Source organism: Choloepus didactylus, chromosome 13 (assembly GCF_015220235.1).
Source record: "Choloepus didactylus isolate mChoDid1 chromosome 13, mChoDid1.pri, whole genome shotgun sequence".
Taxonomy (NCBI): domain Eukaryota; kingdom Metazoa; phylum Chordata; class Mammalia; order Pilosa; family Megalonychidae; genus Choloepus; species Choloepus didactylus.
The window spans coordinates 38,947,621-38,973,962 of NC_051319.1; the positions used below are offsets into that span (position 1 = coordinate 38,947,621).

Genomic DNA, 26,342 nt, shown 5'->3' on the forward strand with positions numbered 1-26,342 from the left:
TCATGGAATCAGACATTTCTCCAAGGATCTTGGTTCCTTTTGGAAGTTGCTAAGTGACCCCTTTTGCTACCAGGGTGTTTTTGCTTCTTGTCCCTCTTAGGTCTGTGAAATGTATGTGAAATATATATGTGAACATATTATGCCCATAAATGACATATGCATGTGTATATATGCATACTTGGGTGATTATTACTCATGCCTCCATTTCCAGTCTATACCTACTGGGTTCTTTCTTGCTTTCTCCCTTTCCATATTTGTATTTGCCTTCTTTGGTAAGAACCTTAGTTCCCAACAGCATCGACACTCTTACTTATTTGTTCAATCCTACAATAAAATTAAAATAGTTTCAGAATTGCTTTGCCTATATCACTATAATAAACTATTAAAGAGTTTAGAAGTCTTTGCATTTTTATTCCCAAAAACTCCGTACAGCTCAAGACTGAGAGTGTATAGTTAGATATTGTGTTCAAAAATGACTTGGCTTAGTTCTTTTTTTTTTTCCTGTTTGCATTGATATTCATTTGAAATATAATTTGATCATTTGTTCAGTTTGCTCTGTTTTAGGTTGCTCCTTCCCTTCCCATTATTAATTTTTTTAAATATGAAAAACACCAACATGCTTCCAAAAATTAGAGCAATACATATAGAAAACACTCAGAGAAGTATCACTCCTACTTATATATCTTCCACTCCATTCTCCCCAGCCCACCCCTTGTAGAAAGTCAATTTCAGTTTTCTGGTTCATCATTCCTGTGGGCCTTTTGCTAAAATTAGCAGATGCATGTGCTTCTTATGTTTCCCTTATTTCTTATACTGTATATCTGCTTGTACACTTTTCTTATTGAACTTCATATCTCCTATGTCATGCCATATCAGTTCGTTTTTTTTTTTTTTTTAGCAACAATATAGTACTCCATTGCATGAATGTAGCATACTGTATTCAATCAGTTATGTCCATTTTGACATTTAAAGAGTTTTCAATTATTTTGCGATTACAAATAGTACCAAAATAAATAACCTTGTGCCATATATATTTTTGTTTTGTTGGAGGTGTATTTTCAGAGTAAATTCCTAGGAATGGGATTATGGGTCATATGGTGTCAGGTTAGTTTTAACCATAAGGATTGGAGGTGCCCATGAGGTATCCCAATGGACATAGCAAATTGTATGGATTCATTCTTTTATTAAAAGCAATAATTAACTGAATGTTAGACACTGTACTGAGCTCTGGGGATACAGTGGAAAGCAAAAATGAGCAAAATGCCTACCCTCATGTAGTTAACAACCTAGTATTTAACATAGGCCCTCCATTCAGAACAAAAGGGTCTCGGGTAGAGATAAAGATTTGGAATTCTCTATTATTATATTTCAGCTTTTTCCAAAATCTGTTATGATGCTCTTCTCTAGGCCAGACCTACTTTTGCCTCTTTTAAAATGAGTAATAGGTTGACTATTTCAGGACACCAAGGAGCAAAGACCAGCAAACAGTTTTTCTATTGTCCTTTTATTCTCTTCTCCAAACAATATTAAATGTCATTTAAACAATACCCACACTGATTCTAGATCTCTGCTGTGATTTTTTTTTTTTTTTTTTTTTTTTTTCCAAATTCTAAGCAGATATGGAGCCCTATTTCTTTCCCTCACTTTGGGGAAGGTGGATACATTTCTAGTAGTAGTCGACAGGGTCAAAGAAGTATGGGTGGAGATGTGTTTATTATTCCTATTACCATCTCTGTCTTAGGAATTATTTTCCAGGGTAAGATATGCAGTCCAAATTCCATTACTTCATTTAGTCTGATTCAATGGGCTGGTTGCTCTCTGATCTTCAGAGTTGGTAAGAGATGAAACATTCATTATACCATCTATTTTTTTTTAACATGTGGAATGTATGTTGCAGGAACGATGCACATACACCATATCATAACTCACTGTAGTTATAGATGATAATTGGGTATAATGTCATTTGTTTCTCCCAATTTGGGGAAAAAAAATCAATGCTTATATGGAGAGTGTATTTTGGGGTCTTTTTAGGCCCAGAAAGAGGAATTTGACCAAGTATTTCCCAGAACATCCATATAAATGATAGAAGCCAAGGGAATGGATGTAGCAATAGAGAGAATATCTATATAGATAGAAGATCAGTGGTCCTATCACTGAACCCCAGTGGGGACAATTAAGGACAAAGTAAGCTGAGAAAGTGCCAGAGAAGGAAGATTAAGATTTAGATGAATATGTTGTCCTGGAAGCCTAGGGAAAGTATAACCAGTAGTTCCAAATTCTACTCAAGGATCAAAAGAAAAGGATTGAAAGTGTCCCCTGGATAAAGTTGAATGTTATTCACTCGTGACTTTGGGTGAGAGCAGTTCTGGAGGAGTAGCAGGCCGAGTACAGTGGTTTGGAGGTGAGGAAAGTGGAGGCTCAGAAAGAGTATACACCTTTTTGTTTTGGTTGGAAGAAAAGATAGGGCAATATCTAGAGGAATTGATGGCATCTATGTGTAAGACTTTTTAAGATTGGAGAGTGCTTACAGATGTAGAAGATCCCAATATATTAGGGATAAAATAAGTAGATGATAAAAGGGAATGGCATTAAGCCTGACATAAGAGAAGAGATACTTCTTCCACTGTATCTTTGGCTTACTGTTCCTGGAAAGACCTTTCCACCACTTATCCGCTCCTCTTTTCTCCTATTTTTTTTTTTTGTTGTTGTTTTTTGCTTGTTTTTTGTTTTGTTTTGTTTTTTAAGTGGCTTGATTCAAATGATACCCTTACTCTCTAGTAATTCCTGATGCTTGATTTCTCTTCCAGAAAGGTAGTAGTCCTTCTTTGTTCTCATAGTATAATTTCATCTTTTGTGAAATTTATATTGTAATAGAGTTTCTTGCTTGTGTGAACTTGTTTCCTATAGGAATGTGAGCTCTTTGGGGACCATGAAACAAACATTCATCTTTTTTCTCCCCTTGCCCTTAATAGACATCCAGTACGTTGAACTGAATGAATTATCAATGGTAAGGGAGAGGGAACAGTCATTGCAGTAATCCCCATGATTTTTAGCTTGTGAAATATAGTGAATAGTGATATCATTTGTGGTAGGTGGAAAATGGCCCCCAAAAGAGAAGAACTTATTCCTCAAGCCTGTGCATTTGTTAGGTTACATGGCAAACGGAAATAGAGGTTGCACATGGAATTAACATTACTAATCAGTTTATGTGAAAATAAGGAGATTATCTTGGATTATGGGCCTAGTGTAAACACAAGGGTTCTTAAGAGTAGAAGAGGGAATTGGAAGAAAGAACCAGAGATACCGCAGTGTGAGAGGATTCAATGAAATCATTATTTCTCCTGGTGGAAGCATCCCTCACTTTAAAACTAAGAACGCTACATCTCCAGAGCTTAAGGCCATGGGGATGGGGATCGGAAGCAAAAATTTTGCTAGTGGATCACTAGGGATAGTTAGTAGAGCCACTCTCATCCATCCATCTCTGCCCCAGTCCCTGGACCAGTAAATCTTGTCTATGGGAGAAACAGCACCATGTGTTGGATACTTACTTAAAGCATATATACCCTACTGGAGGATATTGCCTCAGCCTTACAAGGAATTGCCACTGTGAGGCATAATAAAAATTGTCCGGTTTTTGCATAATTGGAAAATATGGCCAAGTCCAGTGAATTCCATTAGCAAGAGTCTATTGCCTCATTTCATTTGCTGCGATTCACCTATAGGGGCCTGCCGGAGGCTCCAAACAGCATCTGTCTGCCACTGACACTTCAACCATCAACGAATCTGCTGGAGCATATGGCCCACAGTTGTGGTGAAAGCTATACTCCGGGTGGATGAGCAGGTCTAACATTCCAATCTTTCTAAGTCTTTGTATATTTCCTTCTACAGTATGCCAAGTTAGTTCTGGGATTTCAACTTCATTTAATGTAGGCTCCTTTTAATGTATGCTTTAGCCAATAGTCTAAACAAACCACCTGTTAGAGCCCCTTTCTGACCCCTCAAGCTAAAATATTGAATCCAGAATTTCTGCTTAGTGGACCCATAGCAATAAATTTGGCCTGATCCTTCCACCATGATCATTAAGATCCATTCCAAACATATTCCTTCGATTTCCCTCTATGTAAATTGGAAAAATCATGTACTCTTACTGTGTAGCATAACTCCTTTCAGTTCACACTTTGTATGTCATTCTTTGGGGCCTGCAAGGACTTGAGTCTAGTAGTAGCTCTACATGCAAAGAGAGGTGGTGATGGTATGTCCTGAGGAGAATCAGCAGCGTCTTCCAAGGCAGCTATCTCTAGGGAAGCCATGATAGGTTTTTCAGAGAAACTATAACATTAAGATAAAGTGACTTGAGACACGAGGGGCCCCGGGGAGCCGGCGGGCGGCCCGGGGAGGACCAGAGGTCGGAGGTGTGCCCCTGCCCCCTGCCGCCCCCCCGGGCCAGGCCTCCCGTGGCCACCGGAGCGGACCTCCTGCCTGGACTTGGGGCCCCCGCACAGCAGGAAAGTAGGTAGAAGGCCAGGAACTGCGTGGACTGGACACCACAGAGCAATCTGTCTTTGGGCATACTTCATGCAACACTCATGAAAACGTGGAGCTGCTGAGATCAGCGAAATCTGTGAGTTTTTGCGGCCAGGGGACCCGCGCCCCTCCCTGCCAGGCTCAGTCCCGGGGGAGGAGGGGCTGTCAGCTCCAGGAAGGAGAAGGGAGAATTGCAGTGGCTGCTCTTACCGGAAACTCATTCTACTGATTCAAACTCCAACCATAGATAGACTGAGGCCAGACACCAGAGACTCTGAGAGCAGCCAGCCCAGCAGAGAGGAGACAGGCATAGAAAAAAAACAACACGAAAAACTCCAAAATAAAAGCAGAGGATTTTTGGAGTTCTGGTGAACACAGAAAGGGGAAGGGCGGAGATCAGGCCTTGAGGCGCATATGCAAATCCCGAAGCAAGGCTGATCTCTCTGCCCTGGGCACTTTTCCTTAATGGCCCTGGTTGCTTTGTCTATTAGCATTTCAATAACCCATTAGATCTCTGAGGAGGGCCGTTTTTTTTTTTTTTTTTTTTTTTTAAATCCTTTTTGCTTTTTCTAAAACAATTACTCTAAGAAGCTCAATACAGAAAGCTTCAAAGAATTGAAATTTGGGCACGTCAAGTCAAGAGCAGAACTAAGAGAGCTCTGAGACAAAAGGCAATAATCCAGTGGCTGAGAAAATTCACTAAACAACACAACTTCCCAAGAAAAGGGGGGTGTCCGCTCACAGCCACCATCCTGGTGGACAGGAAACATTCCTGCCCATCGCCAGCCCCATAGCCCAGAGCTGCCCCAGACAACCCAGTGTGACGGAAGTGCTTCAAATAACAGGCACACACCACAAAACTGGGCGTGGACATTAGCCTTCCCTGCAACCTCAGCTGAATGTCCCAGAGCTGGGAAGGGGGAGCAGTGTGAATTAACAGAGCCCCATTCAGCCATCATTTGAGCAGACTGGGAGCCTCCCAACACAGCCCAGCAGCCCAGAACTGCCCTGGGGGGACGGCACTCACCTGCGACATAGCACAGTCATCCCTCAACAGAGGACCCCGGGGTGCACAGCCTGGAAGAGGGGCCCACTTGCAAGTCTCAGGAGCCATACGCCAATACCAAAGACTTGTGGGTCAGTGGCAGAGACAAACTGTGGCAGGACTGAACTGAAGGATTAGACTATTGCAGTAGCTTTAAAACTCTAGGATCATCAGGGAGATTTGATTGTTAGGGCCACCCCCCCTACCCGACTGCCCAGAAACACGCCCCACATACAGGGCAGGCAACACCAACTACACACGCAAGCTTGGGACACCAATTGGGCCCCACAAGACTCACTCCCCCACTCACCAAAAAGGCTAAGCAGGGGAGATCTGGCTTGTGGAGAACAGGTGGCTCGTGGACGCCACCTGCTGGTTACTTAGAGAAAGTGTACTCCACGAAGCTGTAGATCTGATAAATTAGAGATAAGGACTTCAACTGGTCTACAAACCCTAAAAGAACCCTATCAAGGTCAGCAAATGCCACGAGGCCAAAAACAACAGAAAATTATAAAGCATATGAAAAAACCAGACGATATGGATAACCCAAGCCCAAGCACCCAAATCAAAAGACCAGAAGAGACACACCTAGAGCAGCTACTCAAAGAACTAAAGATGAACAATGAGACCCTAGTACGGGATATGAAGGAAATCAAGAAGACCCTAGAAGAGCATAAAGAAGACATTGCAAAACTAAATAAAAAAATGGATGATCTTATGGAAATTAAAGAAACTGTTGACCAAATTAAAAAGATTCTGGACACTCATAGTACAAGACTAGAGGAAGTTGAACAACGAATCAGTGACCTGGAAGATGACAGAATGGAAAATGAAAACATAAAAGAAAGAATGGGGAAAAAAATTGAAAACTCGAAATGGACCTCAGGGATATGATAGATAATATGAAACGTCCGAATATAAGACTCATTGGTGTCCCAGAAGGGGAAGAAAAGGGTAAAGGTCTAGGAAGAGTATTCAAAGAAATTGTTGGGGAAAACTTCCCAAATCTTCTAAACAACATAAATACACAAATCATAATGCTCAGCGAACTCCAAATAGAATAAATCCAAAAAAACCCACTCCGAGACATATACTGATCACACTGTCAAACATAGAAGAGAAGGAGCAAGTTCTGAAAGCAGCAAGAGAAAAGCAATTCACCACATACAAAGGAAACAGCATAAGACTAAGTAGTGACTACTCAGCAGCCACCATGGAGGCGAGAAGGCAGTGGCACGATATATTTTAAAATTCTGAGTGAGAGGAATTTCCAGCCAAGAATACTTTATCCAGCAAAGCTCTCCTTCAAATTTGAGGGAGAGCTTAAATTTTTCACAGACAAAGAAATGCTGAGAGAATTTGCTAACAAGAGACCTGCCCTACTGGAGATACTAAAGGGAGCCCTACAGACAGAGAAACAAAGACAGGACAGAGAGACTTGGAGAAAGGTTCAGTACTAAAGAGATTCAGTATGGGTACATAAAGGATATTAATAGAGAGAGGGAAAAATATGGCAAACATAATCCAAAGGATAAGATGGCCGATTCAAGAAATGCCTTCACGGTTTTAACGTTGAATGTAAATGGATTAAACTCCCCAATTAAAAGATATAGATTCGCAGAATGGATCAAAAAAAATGAACCATCAATATGTTGCATACAAGAGACTCATCTTAGACACAGGGACACAAAGAAACTGAAAGTGAAAGGATGGAAAAAAATATTTCATGCAAGCTACAGCCAAAAGAAAGCAGGTGTAGCAATATTAATCTCAGATAAAATAGACTTCAAATGCAGGGATGTTTTTGAGAGACAAAGAAGGCCACTACATACTAATAAAAGGGGCAATTCAGCAAGAAGAAATAACAATCGTAAATGTCTATGCACCCAATCAAGGTGCCACAAAATACATGAGAGAAACTTTGGCAAAACTAAAGGAAGCAATTGATGTTTTCCACAATAATTGTGGGAGACTTCAACACATCACTCTCTCCTATAGATAGATCAACCAGACAGAAGACCAATAAGGAAATTGAAAACCTAAACAATCTGATAAATGAATTAGATTTAACAGACATCTACAGGACATTACATCCCAAATCAACAGGATACACATACTTTTCTAGTGCTCACGGAACTTTCTCCAGAATAGATCATATGCTGGGACATAAAACAAGCCTCAATAAATTTAAAAAGATTGAAATTATTCAAAGCACATTCTCTGACCACAATGGAATACAATTAGAAGTCAATAACCATCAGAGACTTAGAAAATTCACAAATACCTGGAGGTTAAACAACACACTCCTAAACAATCAGTGGGTTAAAGAAGAAATAGCAAGAGAAATTGCTAAATATATAGAAACGAATGAAATGAGAACACAACATACCAAAACCTATGGGATGCAGCAAAAGCAGTGCTAAGGGGGAAATTTATAGCACTAAACGCATATATTAAAAAGGAAAGAAAGAGCCAAAATCAAAGAACTAATGGATCAACTGAAGAAGCTAGAAAATGAACAGCAAACCAATCCTAAACCAAGTACAAGAAAAGAAATAACAAGGATAAAGCAGAAATAAATGACATAGAGAACAAAAAAACAATAGAAAGGATAAATATCACCAAAAGTTGGTTCTTTGAGAAGATCAACAAGATTGACAAGCCCCTAGCTAGACTGACAAAATCAAAAAGAGAGAAGACCCATATAAACAAATAATGAATGAAAAAGGTGACATAACTGCAGATCCTGAAGAAATTAAAAAAATTATAAGAGGATATTATGAACAACTGTATGGCAACAAACTGGATAATGTAGAAGAAATGGACAATTTCCTGGAAACATATGAACAACCTAGACTGACCAGAGAAGAAATAGAAGACCTCAACCAACCCATCACAAGCAAAGAGATCCAATCAGTCATCAAAAATCTTCCCACAAATAAATGCCCAGGGCCAGATGGCTTCACAGGGGAATTCTACCAAACTTTCCAGAAAGAACTGACACCAATCTTACTCAAACTCTTTCAAAACATTGAAAAAATGGAACACTACCTAATTCATTTTATGAAGCTAACATCAATCTAATACCAAAACCAGGCAAAGATGCTACAAAAAAGGAAAACTACCGGCCAATCTCCCTAATGAATATAGATGCAAAAATCCTCAACAAAATACTTGCAAATCGAATCCAAAGACACATTAAAAAAATCATACACCATGACCAAGTGGGGTTCATTCCAGGCATGCAAGGATGGTTCAACATAAGAAAAACAATCAATGTATTACAACACATTAAAAACTCGAAAGGGAAAAATCAATTGATCATCTCAATAGATGCTGAAAAAGCATTTGACAAAATCCAACATCCCTTTTTGATAAAAACACTTCAAAAGGTAGGAATTGAAGGAAACTTCCTCAACATGATAAAGAGCATATATGAAAAACCCACAGCCAGCATAGTACTCAATGGTGAGAGACTGAAAGCCTTCCCTCTAAGATCAGGAACAAGACAAGGATGCCCACTGTCACCACTGTTATTCAACATTGTGCTGGAAGTGCTAGCCAGGGCAATCCGGCAAGACAAAGAAATAAAAGGCATCCAAATTGGAAAAGAAGAAGTAAAACTGTCATTGTTTGCAGATGATATGATCTTATATCTAGAAAACCCTGAGAAATCAACGATACACCTACTAGAGCTAATAAACAAATTTAGCAAAGTAGCGGGATACAAGATTAATGCACATAAGTCAGTAATGTTTCTATATGCTAGAAATGAACAAACTGAAGAGACACTCAAGAAAAGATACCATTTTCAATAGCAACTAAAAAAATCAAGTACCTAGGAATAAACTTAACCAAAGATGTAAAAGACCTATACAAAGAAAACTACATAACTCTACTAAAAGAATAGAAGGGGACCTTAAAAGATGGAAAAATATTCCATGTTCATGGATAGGAAGGCTAAATGTCATTAAGATGTCAATTCTACCCAAACTCATCTACAGATTCAATGCAATCCCAATCAAAATTCCAACAACCTACTTTGCAGACTTGGAAAAGCTAGTTATCAAATTTATTTGGAAAGGGAAGATGCCTCGAATTGCTAAAGACACTTTAAAAAAGAAAAACGAAGTGGGAGGACTTACACTCCCTGACTTTGAAGCTTATTATAAAGCCACAGTTGCCAAAACAGCATGGTACTGGCACAAAGATAGACATATAGATCAATGGAATCGAATTGAGAATTCAGAGATAGACCCTCAGATCTATGGCCGACTGATCTTTGATAAGGCCCCCCAAGTTACCGAACTGAGCCATAATGGTCTTTTCAACAAATGGGGCTGGGAGAGTTGGATATCCATATCCAAAAGAATGAAAGAGGACCCCTACCTCACCCCCTACACAAAAATTAACTCAAAATGGACCAAAGATCTCAATATAAAAGAAAGTACCATAAAACTCCTAGAAGATAATGTAGGAAAACATCTTCAAGACCTTGTATTAGGAGGCCACTTCCTAGACTTTACACCCAAAGCACAAGCAACAAAAGAGAAAATAGATAAATGGGAACTCCTCAAGCTTAGAAGTTTCTGCACCTCAAAGGAATTTCTCAAAAAGGTAAAGAGGCAGCCAACTCAATGGGAAAAAATTTTTGGAAACCATGTATCTGACAAAAGACTGATATCTTGCATATACAAAGAAATCCTACAACTCAATGACAATAGTACAGACAGCCCAATTATAAAATGGGCAAAAGATATGAAAAGACAGTTCTCTGAAGAGGAAATACAAATGGCCAAGAAACACATGAAAAAATGTTCAGCTTCACTAGCTATAGAGAGATGCAAATTAAGACCACAATGAGATACCATCTAACACCGGTTAGAATGGCTGCCATTAAACAAACAGGAAACTACAAATGCTGGAGGGGATGTGGAGAAATTGGAACTCTTATTCATTGTTGGTGGGACTGTATAATGGTTCAGCCACTCTGGAAGTCAGTCTGGCAGTTCCTTAGAAAACTAGAGATAGAGCTACCATTCGATCCAGCGATTGCACTCCTCGGGATATACCCGGAAGATCGGAAAGCAGTGACACGAACAGATATCTGCACGCCAATGTTCATAGCAGCATTATTCACAATTGCCAAGAGATGGAAACAACCCAAATGTCCATCAACAGATGAGTGGATAAATAAAATGTGGTATATACACACGATGGAATACTACGCGGCAGTAAGAAGGAACGATCTGGTGAAACATATGACAACATGGATGAACCTTGAAGACATAATGCTGAGCGAAATAAGCCAGGCACAAAAAGAGAAATATTATATGCTACCACTAATGTGAACTTTGAAAAATGTAAAACAAATGGTTTATAATGTAGAATGTAGGGGATCTAGCAGTAGAGAGCAATTAAGGAAGGGGGAAGAATAATCCAAGAAGAACAGATAAGCTATTTAACGTTCTGGGGATGCCCAGAAATGACTATGGTCTGTTAATTTCTGATGGATGTAGTAGGAACAAGTTCACTGAAATGTTGCTATAGTATGTAACTTTCTTGGGGTAAAGTAGGAACATGTTGGAAGTTAAGCAGTTATCTTAGGTTAGTTGTCTTTTTCTTACTCCCTTGCTATGGTCTCTTTGAAATGTTCTTTTATTGTATGTTTGTTTTCTTTTTAACTTTTTTTTTCATACAGTTGATTTGAAAAAAGAAGGGAAAGTTAAAAAAAAAAAAAAAGAAAAAAGACAAACAAGGGAAAAAAAAAAAAAAAAAAAAAAACGATGTAGTGCCCCCTTGAGGAGCCTGTGGAGAATGCAGGGGTATTCGCCTACCCCACCTCCATGGTTGCTAACATGACCACAGACATAGGGGACTGGTGGTTTGATGGGTTGAGCCCTCTACCATAAGTTTCACCCTTGGGAAGACGGTTGCTGCAAAGGAGAGGCTAGGCCTCCCTGTATTTGTGCCTAAGAGTCTCCTCCTGAATGCCTCTTTGTTGCTCAGATGTGGCCCTCTCTCTCTGGCTAAGCCAACTTGAAAGGTGAAATCACTGCCCTCCCCCCTAAGTGGGATCAGACACCCAGGGAAGTGAATCTCCCTGGCAACGTGGAATATGACTCCCGGGGAGGAATGTAGACCCGGCATCGTGGGATGGAGAACATCTTCTTGACCAAAAGGGGGATGTGAAAGGAAATGAAATAAGCTTCAGTGGCAGAGAGATTCCAAAGCGAGCCGAGAGATCACTCTGGTGGGCACTCTTACGCACACTTTAGACAACCTTTTTTAGGTTCTAAAGAATTGGGGGTAGCTGGTGGTGGATACCTGAAACTATTAAACTACAACCCAGAACCCATGAATCTCGAAGACAGTTGTATAAAAATGTAGCTTATGAGGGGTGACAGTGGGATTGGGAATGCCATAAGGACCAAACTTCACTTTGTCTAGTTTATGGATCGATGTGTAGAAAAGTAGGGGAAGCAAACAAACAGACAAAGGTACCTAGTGTTCTTTTTTACTTCAATTGCTCTTTTTCACTCTAATTATTATTCTTGTTATTTTTGTGTGTGTGCTAATGAAGGTGTCAGGGATTGATTTAGGTGATGAATGTACAACTATGTAATGGTACTGTAAACAATCGAAAGTACAATTTGTTTTGTATGACTGCGTGGTATGTGAATATATCTCAATAAAATGATGATTAAAAAAAAAAAGAAAAAAAAAAAAAAAAACAGATTGGGGTGATGAATGCACAACTATAGGATGGTACTGTGAACAGTTCATTGTACAACACTGATGATTGTATGACGTGAATGTATCTCAATAAAACTGAATTTAAAAAAAAAAAAAAAAAAAAAAAAAAGATAAAGTGACTTATGTGGTCCATTTTGCTAAATACATTTTAGTTAGGGGTTTTATATAATCCAGTATAATGTAAAAGTTATATTCTGGTTGTACTAAGAATTTCTAGCAGAGGGGCATTTTTGTTGTTGATTTTATTGAGGTAAAATTAAACTGTACATATTTAAGATATACAGAATGATCTTTTTTGAGCTATATGTACACATGAAAGTATCATTACAATAAAGATAATGAACATCTATATCATCCCTAAATTTCTGGTTCCCTTTGAAATCCATTTCTCCTTCCAGCTCTTTCCCCAGGTAACCACTAATCTGCTTTCTGTCACGTAGATTACTTTGCATTTTCTTAAATTTCATAGAAATGGATTTATACAGTAGAACTTTTTTCTTCTTTCATTCATCATAATTCTTTTGAGATATAATTTTTTAAGCAGGCAGAAAATGTTTTAAGATCGCATGTGAGAGAACACGTGGGCACTCACAAGAATAGAGAGGTGAGAGGCAAGAGGTCCTGGCACTGTGGGGCAATCTGCTTTTATAGATTTTTTTTCCTTTTGTAATTTTTATTAACTGTTTTACTGCCCTCCGCTTTTCCCTCATCTGTGTATGCTTGATCATAGATAACTTACTCAGGTGGGGGTCATTTGGCCCCCAGGTGCTGTTTATTGCTGTTCTTCTCAGAGATATCTTTCTTCTTGAGGCCTGGCTGCTACTGGGAATTTGCCTTTTGTTCATCAGCCAGTCACAGCCCTAATTCTAACCCTACCTCCATTTCCCCCAAAAGATTTCTAGCTCCCTTAATCTTAAGGAAATTTGGGCCAATGGCCCATCTTCTGTAACTGCTTCAAGCTGTCAGTGGGTCTACTTGTGGAAGTATAAAAGTACCTGGCTGTGCTACTGAGCGTGGCTGGTTGAGCTTGGGGAACAGGAACATAGCCTTTGTTGAGAAGTTTGTTGTGAAAGCCTTCTCATCTGGAAAAAACAAACTGGGTGAGAAATTTTAGTATACAAAGTATGAACAGAAGCAGAATGCTATGTTATAAAAGATGGAATGTCTCAGAAGGTATTGAAAACTAGACAGAGGAGAGAAAGAGACTCTCATAGAGGCAGGGGAAAGGAACTCTGTCAAAATGATGGAAAGAAGAACAGATCCAGCAGGAGGAAGACTCTGAGTGGGAAGGAAATTTTCTTAAGTAAGCAAGAATCAAGAGGTGGTCCCCAGAGGGAAGGAAAGGAGAGAGGGTGGGGATATCTCAGAGAACCAAGAAAAGAGGAGGTGTGCAAATGGGGGGACTTGATTTGGCCCCCATTGGACTACTCCTTGACATGGGGAGAAGCCCCCAGTCAGGTTTCAAGTGCAGAATCACCCGCCACCATTGAGTCTCCTTGGAGCTGCATCGCAGGACACAGGCTCCTGCCACCTCCAAGGAGGGAGCCAGAGACTCAGAGTAGAATGAATTTATGTCCTGGGGGTGCCAGATCAGAGCCCCTAGATTTCTAGAGACACAAAGTTGCATGAGCATAGGAGAGAATAATAATGAGCCATTTGAGGAGAAAAAAGCAGAAGCACGTGGTCAATAGCCATGACTTACCAGTCCAGACAGTCGGAGAGAAGTGTCTCCTGGCTGGCTTGCCAAAATATGTTGCTAAGTTGAGTCTGGGTTGGTTTTAGGTTCGTGGCCATGCCACGAGAAAGAATTCAAGTGCATGGCACAGCATAGAGTAAACAGGTAGAACGTTCATTGGAACGCATGTGAGAGGAACATGTGGGCACTCTTGCAAATAAAGTGGGGAAGGGCAAAAGGCCAATCCATATTTTTAAGTATAGCAATAGCTAGTTCTTTTTATTGTTGAGTTTTTTAGTTTTGTTTCTTTGTTTGCTATTTCATTGCTATTCCACTAAATAGCTATAGCACAATTTCTCCATTCACCTGTTGATGGACATTTGGTTTATTTCCAGGTTTAGCTGTTATAAATAAAGCTGCTGTGAATATTCATGTGCAAGGTATATAGACACTTTTTTTTTTTTTTTCTCATGGGTATTACTGGAAATGGCTGGGTCATATGTATACAGTATGTTTAACATTTTTAGGAATCTGCCAAACTGTTTTCCAAAGTGATTGAACCATTTTGCATTTCTAACAGCAGTGTAGGAGAATTCTAGTTACTCTGCTTTCTTGTCAACACTTAGTTCAGGGCTTTGTTCCTTTCTTTGTTTTTGTCTTTGTCATTGTAATGGTGGAGACATGGTATCCTATTGTGGTTTAGACTTACATTTCCTTAAGAGCTAATGACTTTGAGCAACTTTTTTATGTACTTTGTGCTATTTAGATATCTTGTGTTGTAAAGTGTCTCTTCAAATCTTTTGTTCATTTTCTTACTTCCTCTTATTTTGGAGTTTTAAGATTTCTTTATAAATTTTGGATACAAGTCCTTCATCTGATTTATGTGTTGTGAGTATTCTCTATTCTGGGACTTCTCTTTTCATTTTCTTAATGGTATATTTCAAAGAACAAAAGTTTTAATTTTGATGACATCCAATTCATTTATTTTTATCTTTTCTGATTTATTCTTTTTTTGCTGCATCTAGGAAGCTTCTGTGGAGATATGCAGCCCCAAGGTTGCAAAGATTTTCTCCTTTGTTTTCTTCCAGGATTTTTATAGTTTTAGGTTTTATGTTTAATCTGTAATCCATTTTGAGTTAATATTTGTGCTTGGTGTAAGAGGGAGAATCAGTTTTTTCTTTATGATATCTGGTTGATACAACACTATTGTTAAAAGTCTTTTGCCCTTTCCTCTTTGAATTTGCTTTGGCCACTTTGTCAAACCATTTGACCATATATGTAGGGGTCTGTTTATGTACTTTCTATTTTGTTCTGTTGATCTATATATTTATCATATAAATTATATCAATTTATTTTGATTGCTGTAGCTTTATAGTAAGTCTTAATATCAGGTAGGGTAAGCGCTCCAACATTATTCTTCTGTTTTTACAATTTTTTTTGGCTGTACTAAGTACTTTGTATTTCCATATATGTTTTAGAATCAGCCTGTCAATTTCTACAAATAATATCTGGTGGAATTTTGAAACTAAGCCCTCTAATAGCTCCATTGATCTTTTTGAAAGCCATAGAATAAAGTAGTAGAAAGGCTGAGAAATATGGCAAGCAATCTGTTTATTGTCGTTACTGAGTTCTGAATAACTCTTACCTTCAGTAGCCAGTATTACCACAAACAGGCTGCAATGGATGGGGTAGGTTTTACAATCATTTTACAACAATACCTCTGGCGACTTTGGTTGCATATGTTATATGTTGCAATATTGATTATATTAGTTACATGCTTTATCAGTCAAAGCAAATTAAAGTCTGCTTTTAAAGAATATCGGGAAATGTAAAATGATTGCAGATTGGGATTTATCATTGACATGACAGGATAATTACTTTGATATTCCTGATAAATCTTTTCTTAGAACTATTGAATGATTTATTGAATACTTTAAAATTATTATTGTCAACCCATTCAAAGCCCCAAATTATTTAATAAATAAACTACTTTAGTGATATCTTACTTAAAGAAGGTATACTACCTGTCTAATTAAAGGTAGTAGTTAATGTCTATTTAAGATATTTTTTCTTAAGGAAATGTGCCCTTTGCTAATAAAGCAGCTTTTACTAATAAAGCAGCATTTGAGCCAGCCCCAAATTCTACTAAAATATGCTAAACCCAAGGTTACGAGTCAACCATAAACCAATAATTATTTAGTCTTGTTTAGTGAGATATATATGTAACCATAGTTTACTGTTGAATTGGATTCTGAATGATAAAGAAACTTACACTTCCGTAGATCTCCAAAATTGAAATACTATTTTTAAACCAATGATTTGGTCCAACTTTTGCTCTTGAATTAAGTATTTTATTTGAAATTACTTATTTAAATTACATCCCAGCTATCTTGATTTTTTTAAATAATAATGTACATGGCTTTCTTCTTTTCCTATTTACTTCTCATTCATATTTCATTACCCAAACTTTACTCTTTCAGTAAGTAAAACTTAAAAAACTCTTTTCTAAAAGCTAGGGTAGAAAAGAATATCTAAGTAAATGGTACAGATTTTCATAAAAGGGAATAACTTTGTCTGACCTGGTTGGGGTGGAGAAACAGAACTACAATAGGAGTGATTGTTATAGCTGCATGTTACTAATTGCCTACTTTTGGAGGATGTACCAGACACTTTACATATACTGGGAACTCACCAAGACAATCTTGCAGGGTAGTTTATATTTACTCTCATTCTAAAGACAGGAAAACTAGGCTCAGAGAGTTCAGGAAAGTTAGGCATCCTACTTGCCGTAATCTGATCTCATTTGTTTAATATTTATTTGATATATACCTATAAAGAGAATGATTTTAAATTCTGTTCATTGTCTTCTTTTCCACCACTTGCCATTACTCTTAGTTTTTCAAATAAGGAGGAAAACAGCAAAAAAAAAAAAAAAAAAGAGAAATAGAAGCATTATAATTTTCCCACATTGTCAACTACAATGCACATAGTAGTCAACATTATAACCACTAGTAATTATTCTTGATGCATTATCTCTTACTGATGTTGCCTTAATTGTTTTAAATGTTTTCTAAAATAAGTTCCTGTTCCGTTTCCAAATTCTGTCCACAGAATAACAGGAAGCAAGTCATTTCCTTGCTTACAATTTTATCATAATACAAAAGCATCTTTTTATAGTTGTTACTTTCTGAGACCAATAATGTGACTTTTGATAAACCAAACTAGTAACAGTGATTTGGGTTATTTTCACTGTTTCTAGATTGAACCGTATGAAACTGCCAATATATGGTTTAACCTAAATTTCCCAAAGGAACTATATTATTGCACATAACAGGATGTCATGGATAGGGCTGACTCCAGGCTCATTTCATCAAGGCTCTAGCTTCTCTGTGATTGCCTTGGTTCTGTCCATCTACATGCGTTGGCTTCATTTTTTAGGCTCATAATAAGATGGTGCCTGCTGTTCCTCTAACCATACCCAGTGTTCTAGTTTGCTAACGCTGCCATTCAGCAAAATACCAGGAATGGATTGGCTTTTATAAAGGGTCTATTTGGTTACAAAGTTACAGTCTTAAGGCCATAAAGTATCCAAGGTAAGGCATCAATAACAGGGTACCATCACTGGAGGATGGCCAATGGTGTCCAGAAAACCTCTGTTAGCTGGGAAGGCACGTGGTTGGCATCTGCTCCAGAGTTCTGGTTTCAAAATGGCTTTCTCCCAGGACATTCCTCTCTAGGCTGCAGTTCCTCAAAAATGTCACTCTTAGTTGCTCTTGGGGCGTTTTTCCTCAATTAGCTTCTCCGGAGCAAGAGTCTGCTTTCAACAGCCGTCTTCAAACTGTCTTTCATCTGCACCTCCTCTTCTTAGCTCTTGTGTGTTCTTCAAAGTGTCCCTTTTGGCTGTAGCAAGCTCACTCCTTCTGTCTGAGTTTATATAGTGCCTCAGCAAACTAATCAAGACTGGTGCTGAATGGGCGGGGCCACGCCTCCATGGAAATTATCCAGTCAGAGTTAACACCTACAGTTGGGTGGGTCACATCTCCATGGAAACACTCAATCAAAGAATTACAATCCAGTCAACACTAATACACCTGCCCACACAAGATTGCATCAAGATAATAGTGTTTGGGAGGACATAATTCATTCAAACTGGCACACCCAGCATGGTAACTTTCATTAGAATTCAGGGACTAGCTCTCCTGTATCTCTTTCTTAGGAATGAGGAAAGTTTGCCTAGAAGCTTTCCAACAGATTTTTCTTTTCATGTTATTGGCCAGGATTAAATCTTGAGATCGTTCCTAAACCAAACCCTGAGAAGGAAAATGGAACTACCATGATTAGCTCAGAATTATTATTTGAGGTGAAGTAAATATTGAGGAGTCAATCACCATTACCACTGTATCTAATACTTTATGCATTGAGGTAATACAGTCAAATGGGAAAATTTGTAGGTATATGGGAAAAAGTAACTTGAGCAGCATGGTTAATATAAGTTTTCCAGAATGTGCCATTGATATCCTAATTTTGTTTATTAGAGGCATTTTGTTGTTGTTTAGTTACTGAAACATTTTTTACAAAGGAACCATAAAACTGAAAAACAAATTTCACTTCCTTTAACTGTCACATAGAATGTTTCAGCCCTCTCTGACAGAAAAATTAATGAGCAATCCAAGGTAGTGTATGCTGACTAAAACTTAATTACTTTCATTTGTCTACAAGAAAAATGTTGGAAACAAAAACTCATAACCAGTCTCAAAAAATGCATGTTTAAAACAATGCTTTATAAAGCAAAACAACTAATGGAAACAGTACTTTCTTCCTATTCTGTTTGATACCTACTGAAGAGTAAAATTATCATCATCATCGTCATTGTACTAATATACACTAGAGGACATTTTGACAGTCTTGGTAGCAGTTTCTAAAAGCAAGTACTCCTTTCATTTCAAGGCTATTCTAGTAATTTCTGCCAAGTATGTAATTTAAAAATCCCTCAGTTTGCTTTTTTGAACACTTCTGTTCTGCTTCATTGAATTTAATGTTGTGTTGTATGTGTTCATCACATCAGTGTTTCTTTGCTACAAGATATTTTCTGGTTATTGATGCCAGCATATCAGAATGAGAAAGCAGATTTGACATAAGTGCTCAACCAGAAACCCTCATAATAAAGATCTTATTCAAATAGTTATGTATTTGAAAATAGTTCTAATTTCTAAAACACTGCTTTCAGTGTTCTAGCATTATCAGAATAAACACTGAAGTTAGCCAAAGCAAACAGAATATAGGACTGTGTTAAAGTATTAATGTTTGTGTTAGAAATCAATTTGTATTTTACAATGCCCAGTGATACGTTATTAATAGAATAGTCTGTATTTTTTTTTTTTTTTTTTATCCATCTAAAGGAGGCTGTGTTGTGTTAGTCATTACTTAAACAGGTAACAAAAGACTAACTTCATCTAGATTTTTTTGTGTTTCTTTTCTGGGGACATTGAGCTTTAAAGAAAATTTGCCTTCCTCTGTTAATAACTGGACATCACAATGTGTTAATTGGTTAAGAACATGAATCATTTGTATATTATTTTAACAAATGTTCTTTGGTAATACTGATTTCTCATTTCAGTGCTCAGTAGAGCCACACTGTCTAATTTGATAGCCAGTAACCAAATGTGACTCTTGAACTTTTGAAATGTGGCTACTACAACTAAGGAACTGAATTTTTAATGTCATTTAATTGTAACTAGTTTAAATTTTAATTTACATTGCCACATGTAGCTATTGTGTTGGACAGATATGAATAAAGCCTAGATCTAGAGTAAAAGCATTTGATTGATCTGGCTTAAACTATTTCTATTAAATGTTAACTCTTATAGAACATATGGATCACAAATTTCTGTTCATATAGCAGTTAGTTCAAGATAAACACTGTCTTGTGATTATTTAGATTTCAGACTTTCTGAGTTATATAGTGGGATGGATGTACATGGGAGGCAGAGTGTACCCAGCCATTTGCGGTTTACATGAATGGGGTTGCTGGCATCACAGTGACCAGGACCTCAAGTTTATGAACAGTAAAAGGCTTCAACATAATTATTTAAGCATTAGCCTTTTCCAGAGCTCTTTCAGATTGTGTTTATTCTGTAAAATCCAAAGTAATTGTTTCTTCTTTTAAAAGACCTGAAAAGAAAACTCAAGGAATTTACTATTTGCATATTTATTTAAATGAAAACAAACAAACAAAACAAAACAGTAACTACTCCTGCCAGCTCTCACAAGCACTAGAACAGTGTTTTCGTTTATACTTGATTTGGATTTATAGCCATTTTGATATTTGAAGTTTTTCTAAACAAGTTTTTAAGCTCTCATTAAAATAATGTCCTGCTATTATTGTATCATTGTATGATGTGTAGACACAGAGTATTCTTAAAGCTTGGAAAATACTCAAATGGAGGTTTCCATTAAATTTATCAATAGTATATACTTTGTTTCACAGAAAAGGATGGTGTTTTGTTTTGTTGTGTTTTCTTTTCTTTTTGAAAGGTTTTTTACTGCAAGTAATGGAAAACCTGTATTACAGAGTCTCAAGAGTTTATTTTGCTCACATCATGAGAAGTCTGCACTGTTTGTCTCCTGGCATCAACTTATTGAGTTCTTTGGTGACAGGGTCTACATTTATGTGATTTTCTCAAACTCTCCCTCATGTTTGTCTTCTCTTGATTATATGGCTGCTGTAGTTTCAGCCATCACTTCTGTGGTCCAGGCAACAAAAGGGTGGGAGACAAGAACACACACCAGCTAAACCTGCATCTTTTACAGGAAAGAAATTTCTGAGAACTGATCCCTTCCTATCATTCCCAACCCCAACCCATCCAAAAAAAAAAAAAAAAAAATCAAGGTTTTTATTTGCAAACAAAAAGGAAAGAAACAATATTAAATAAAATATATCACTTTGACAATTCAAAATATTTTCCATAGGCTAGATTTAGCAACTGGTAAGAGGGAAATGTTTGGAAGTCATTAAATGGAGGCATGAATTGTGAGGAATTATTGTAGGAGGGTAGTAATTTTGCAAAACAGTGAGGGGTATGCAGGACAATAGGAGTGAGAATACATACCAATAGTTAACATGTCCTGTTTGGTTGGTTTTAGAGGGCACAGGAATCCATTACTATAACTGGAGTAGCTTTTTTTAGTACAGTGGGAATTCTGTAAGTGGTAGAACAATAGAACATTTGCAGCTGCTCTAATCTTTCTGTTTGAATGACTTAGAAGTACTGTGGTACACTAAGGAGCATCAGAATATGATTACTTAAACTCCAGTACTTCTTAAGCTTCTGTCACTGACAACTGAATGATCTTTGATCAGTCCCTTGAATCAATTCTTCCTCCTTTCAAAGTCACTTGCCAAATAATAATGTGCATCTATAAAATCTTTGCCAGCTTTTGAACTCTATAATTAAATCTGTTTTCATGTAGAAGACTTCCATAGAAAGACAGTCCTCAACCTTCTTTCAAACATGATTTGTTTTATGTTCTTTTTAAAGAAAACAGACTTTAAAGCTTCCAGCAAATAATGGCTCAAGATGGTAGGGAAATTCCCACTCCCTGTCTAGGAGACCAAGGAGTGATTTCCAAGTTTTGTCTGTGGTTCTGCAATAAGAAAGCAGGGAATTATGTTTGTTTGTGTTTTTTTTCCATTTTGTTTTCTGTTCACCACCATTGTCCCCTGCGTTGAGCAGAATTCCTAGAACATAATAAAAGCTCAATATATGTTTGGTTATTACATGGATGAATGCCACTTTTTAAAATCTCTTTTACTATTACACTTAGCACCACCCACAGCCCAATCTGCTGCATACCCTATTTTAAAGATATTGGAAGCCATCAAGATGTTAAATGTTGTGGTTACAATTTAACCTATGTTTGTTTTGTTTTGGTGTGAGGCTACAGCACATTTATAAACATTTGAAATACATCTGCCTACTAGTTATACATGTCATTGCTGCAGAACTTGATTAGGCAAAGATGTAACATTCTTAGCTTTTCTGCATCTTCAGTTCTAATGATGAAGAGTGTAAACTTGCCAATTTCAGTTAACTCAGTTTTTTCCAGCTTAACTTCGTCATTTTATGAGCTTAAGTTTACCCTCAAATTAAAAATATATTAGAACCTTTTTAGCTTAAATTAATCAATTAGAGATCTATTATAGATTGCTGACTAAAGATTAGAATGGAAGAATATACATATTACTCATTCTCAAACTCATCTGCAATGAAGTTTTAAATGTTAAGGATGAGTATAAAGGCAGATTTATTGACATAGTAAAATCTGCCTATCTTTGGCTATTCAGTTTGAAAGTGAGGTTTTGGGATAGGTAATAGTAAAGTGTGGTGTATAATTAGAATTAAGGTGTAAAAAAATGTGAGTGATGAAAATAGAGCCCCATATTATAATCAGTAAGTCAGTAAGAGAACAAAATGGGCAAACTGGGCCCTTTGTATATGTTTTTTTGGAAAAAATTGTCTATGAATCATTTTTGTTACCATGTTAAAATATTATAAGGATTTTTTTTTTGTTTGTTTCATAGAATATACTTCCAGACATGCAACTTCAATTGATCATTTCCAAAGGTTTAGAAACAGGATCAAAAAATTGTATTTATAGAAACTGTTGAAACAAATAATTGTATAGTCAATTAAAGTCATTTCTTAAATATTATATGTAGATAGACCTGTGGCATGAATATGACAGTCTATAGTTATCCACATTAGTGTATATAAAATCCCTTGGAAAAAGTGAGAATTAAAATTCAAAGATACTATCTGATATAATGAATATTGACAAAATAATCAGGTTTTATTTGTATCATACATTATAATTCCCATAGATTAATAGTTTGATTATCTTCTTCCTGTCCCTTCAAATCTTTGTGAATATTTAAAATGTGTTTAAATTTGATCTAGAAGTTTATAGTTTTTTTTTAACTGTATTTTTTTTCTTTGTCTTTTTCTTGCAGATAAGAATGTGCCTTTTGATGAGAGGACTTCATCTTTCTACAGTGAAAGGTGGAGTTTCTGTTGTCAAGGAATAAGAAGCCACTATATCAATGGGGAAGAGAGGGAGGGTATTTAAGTTACATATATTATGAGAAACTTTAATTTGTTGTTGCAATAAATACTGTATCAGTTTGTAATATCTTGTATGTATAGAATTGCTCTATTAACAGGCTCAGAGTCCTTGGGGGTACTTTAATAGAAATCTGTTTGGAAATTACTTTAAAACAGTGTTTTCTGATCAGTTTTTGGTTTTTGCTTACCATATGTATTGTAAACTGTTTTTTGTGCTAATCAATTAATTTTAATTTTTTTGCTGGTGTCATATTTTAAAGAGCTATAAATTCAAACAGCCAACCGGTGTATAAAAAGAATTAACTTTTCCTTTCACCGGGATGAATTTCCCCATTTTTCAGGGGAAATGAAGCCAAATTTATTACTTTATATTTGGAGTAAATGTCTGAGTTACTGTATGCAAAACAATAAATGATTTGAAATCCTTTTAAAGTTGTACAGATATAACTTGTTTATAAATTAACCCAATGACTGTTTTTATACAGTTCGTGGAGAAATCTGTCAAAAAGTGTTATTGTAGTTCAGTAACTTCTATTATTAACTTAGGATACCTACTTTGATTAGATATTTCAGAAACCAGTAGATTTCAAAACCATTTTATTGTTTACAGAATAATGAGAAATAGAAGTAATAGCAAAACTGGTATGGTTCAAAGCCCTAATCATGTTACAGGGTAGGAGAGTGGGGAATTAAAGTAAGTGCATGGACTTGGAAGCCAGACAGACCTGGATATAGAGACTAACTTCATTATCTGTGAACAATTTATTTAACCTCATTGTCAGTTTTTCACATTCTGAAAATTTGAAGAGAAAGTATAGAAAAAGCATGAGTCACAGACTTAGTTGTTTACAGATACCAGGGAAGTAATTTAAATGTATGTGTCAATCAGGATAGGCTAGGTCATGTGGTAACAGATGGTCACCAAATCTCAGTGGGTTACGAAAACGAAGATTTATTTTTCACTCATGCTGTGTGTTCGTTACGGACTGTGATTCTACTCTGTTGTGTTTTCTTGGGGACCAAGGCTGATGGAGAAACCTCTGGCTGGAATATTGCCTGTGTCATAGCTTAACATCAAGGTAGCGAACCATATGCTGGCCTGTGAGCTACTGCTTCAATTGATTCATTTCACTCTCTCACATTTTATTGGCCAAAGCAAACCATAAGGCCACTCCAGTGTTCAACAAGGCAAGGGTAGATAATCCTCCAACAAGGGGGTAAATTGGAATATTTGCACACTTTAATTCCCAACTTAGTTTTACCTGTATACTAAATGGCTTACCACAATGAGTCAAGTCATCCTACTAAGAGTGTGGATGTTTCTGCTGTGTAAACAGGGACTAAAGTATTAGATACATTTCCTCTTCTAAAGGGATGAGCCTCTGTTCAGTTCCCACTAATAGTTATTATGAGGAAATGCCCAGTGTTGTTAAATCTTTTATTTTTTAATTTCCAAAAGAATCTAAAAATCCAAATCTCTTACATGAAATTTCACCATTTTAAAGAGTTATTAAAGCAGAACACATTTGTGGATTATTTAGTCCCATACCTACCTTCATTTTGTGTTATGAAAAATTGTATCCTATAAGCTCTAGGAAATAATGATAATTCATTTAATAACTGCTGTTACATAAAAGCTGAATTTTGCAGTAAACCTAAATGGAAGTAAGAAATTACCAGAGAATAAGAATTCTAATAACTAAGATACCTTAAAGTAATGATAATTTTCATAAATGGCCTCCAAATTGGTTTTAAAGGAGCAAAATATTGGAAATATATAATTATTTCAGGTGAGTATTTTAAAAGAATAGCCTTCGACTGGATATGGGAATACTGGCATTTTTTTTAAATGCCCTTATTCACTTCTTTCATATAGTCATTTCTGAAATGTTTTACTATTATAATCATGAAAAGCCACTCTGATTAAAGTGCCAGGAAGTACATCTCTCTCTATATAAAGTCACCTACAAATCTGGTAAGCTGAAATTTTAGCTAAATTTGTTGTGTAATAAACATGCTGATGAAATTGATTAAGATTTTTATTTAAGAAGGTATATTTTGAAATAGCCAATGAAGGGAAATCTTAGTTGTTATAACAACATATATTCTCCTTTCTCATTTTGCATCTTCTCCTTTTGGCTGTTTTATTGGCAAGAGCCTAATCTAGGAATTCATGTGGAGACCAGTAGATTGAGTTCATAGTTTAAGAATATTTTGAGTTCATAGCTTAAGAGAATAGTAAATGGTAAGAAAGAGTAGGTTGTAGAGTAATTCTCAGATATTCTTTCTACACTTGAATTGGATATTTCTGACCAACAACCTCTTGGAGCTAGAAACTCAATTAGCTTCTTTCTGCCCAATGTCTCTAAATTATTAGGTTGGTAACCACTCTTGTGAAAATCAACCTTTAGGCCAAGTACACAGCCTGCACCTTTTCAACTTCTTTGGTTTGGGGGTTTAGTTCTTTACCAAGGGTATAACCTGTTACTTTTTATCACCTGTCCACTCTCTCTTTATTTTATTGTATTGTTTTGTTTTGTTTTGTTTTTTTACTGTAGTTTTAATTTTTATTCATTTTCATTTATTTGGTATGTTTTTACTTTACCTATTCTCTAATTTTCACTTTTATTGAATGAAACCATAAAAGGAGGATAGTGTTTTTCTCTCGTGTTGGGAGGGAAAAAGAGCCTATTGGAAAATTATTGAAAGGGTGAATGCAGTAAAATGATCCATTCCATAAGCAGGCAATTGATGTAGTCGTTTCTCTGATTACCCCTCCAGCTATCCCATTACTTTCAAGGATGGCTTTCAAGGATTTACTTTTGGGGACTTTCAAGAATCAAACAAAAATTATTTTTGGTACAGATGCTATGCTTGATCTACTGAGATACATACTGATGTTTCCTCACATATCACACTATTCAGTGCCTACAGCAGAAGTTGAACATTTTAAATCCGTATTTTTTCCATCCATTCTACTTGGTGAACCCAGGAGGCAGGAGGTGAAGGCATAAGGGAAGAAATTCTGCCTTCCATCTGACACCAGGACACAATTTTGCCAACTTCCCTGCCACTTTAAAACAAGGATCACCTTCCTTCCAGTTTGCAAGGACACATTCATCATTCCTGGTTAAGGCCTCATCAGAAATATCTTTACAGTCCATATTTCTACAGCCTCTTCAAAGCAATCTAGGCCTTTTCAATCAAGCTCCTCACAATT

General features: G+C 36.7%; 1 protein-coding gene across 1 annotated transcript in view; it reads left to right on the plus strand.

Moving 5' to 3' along the window:
• FAM174A (family with sequence similarity 174 member A) overlaps positions 1–23,554 on the plus strand; it is a 54,688-nt gene extending 31,134 nt beyond the window's left edge. Inside the window, exon 3 of the mRNA XM_037801841.1 lies at positions 23,011–23,554. Coding sequence (XP_037657769.1) covers positions 23,011–23,014 — 4 coding nt within the window. The 3' untranslated portion in view covers positions 23,015–23,554. The remainder of the gene's footprint in view (positions 1–23,010) is intronic.
• The last annotated feature ends 2,788 nt before the right edge of the window (positions 23,555–26,342 follow it).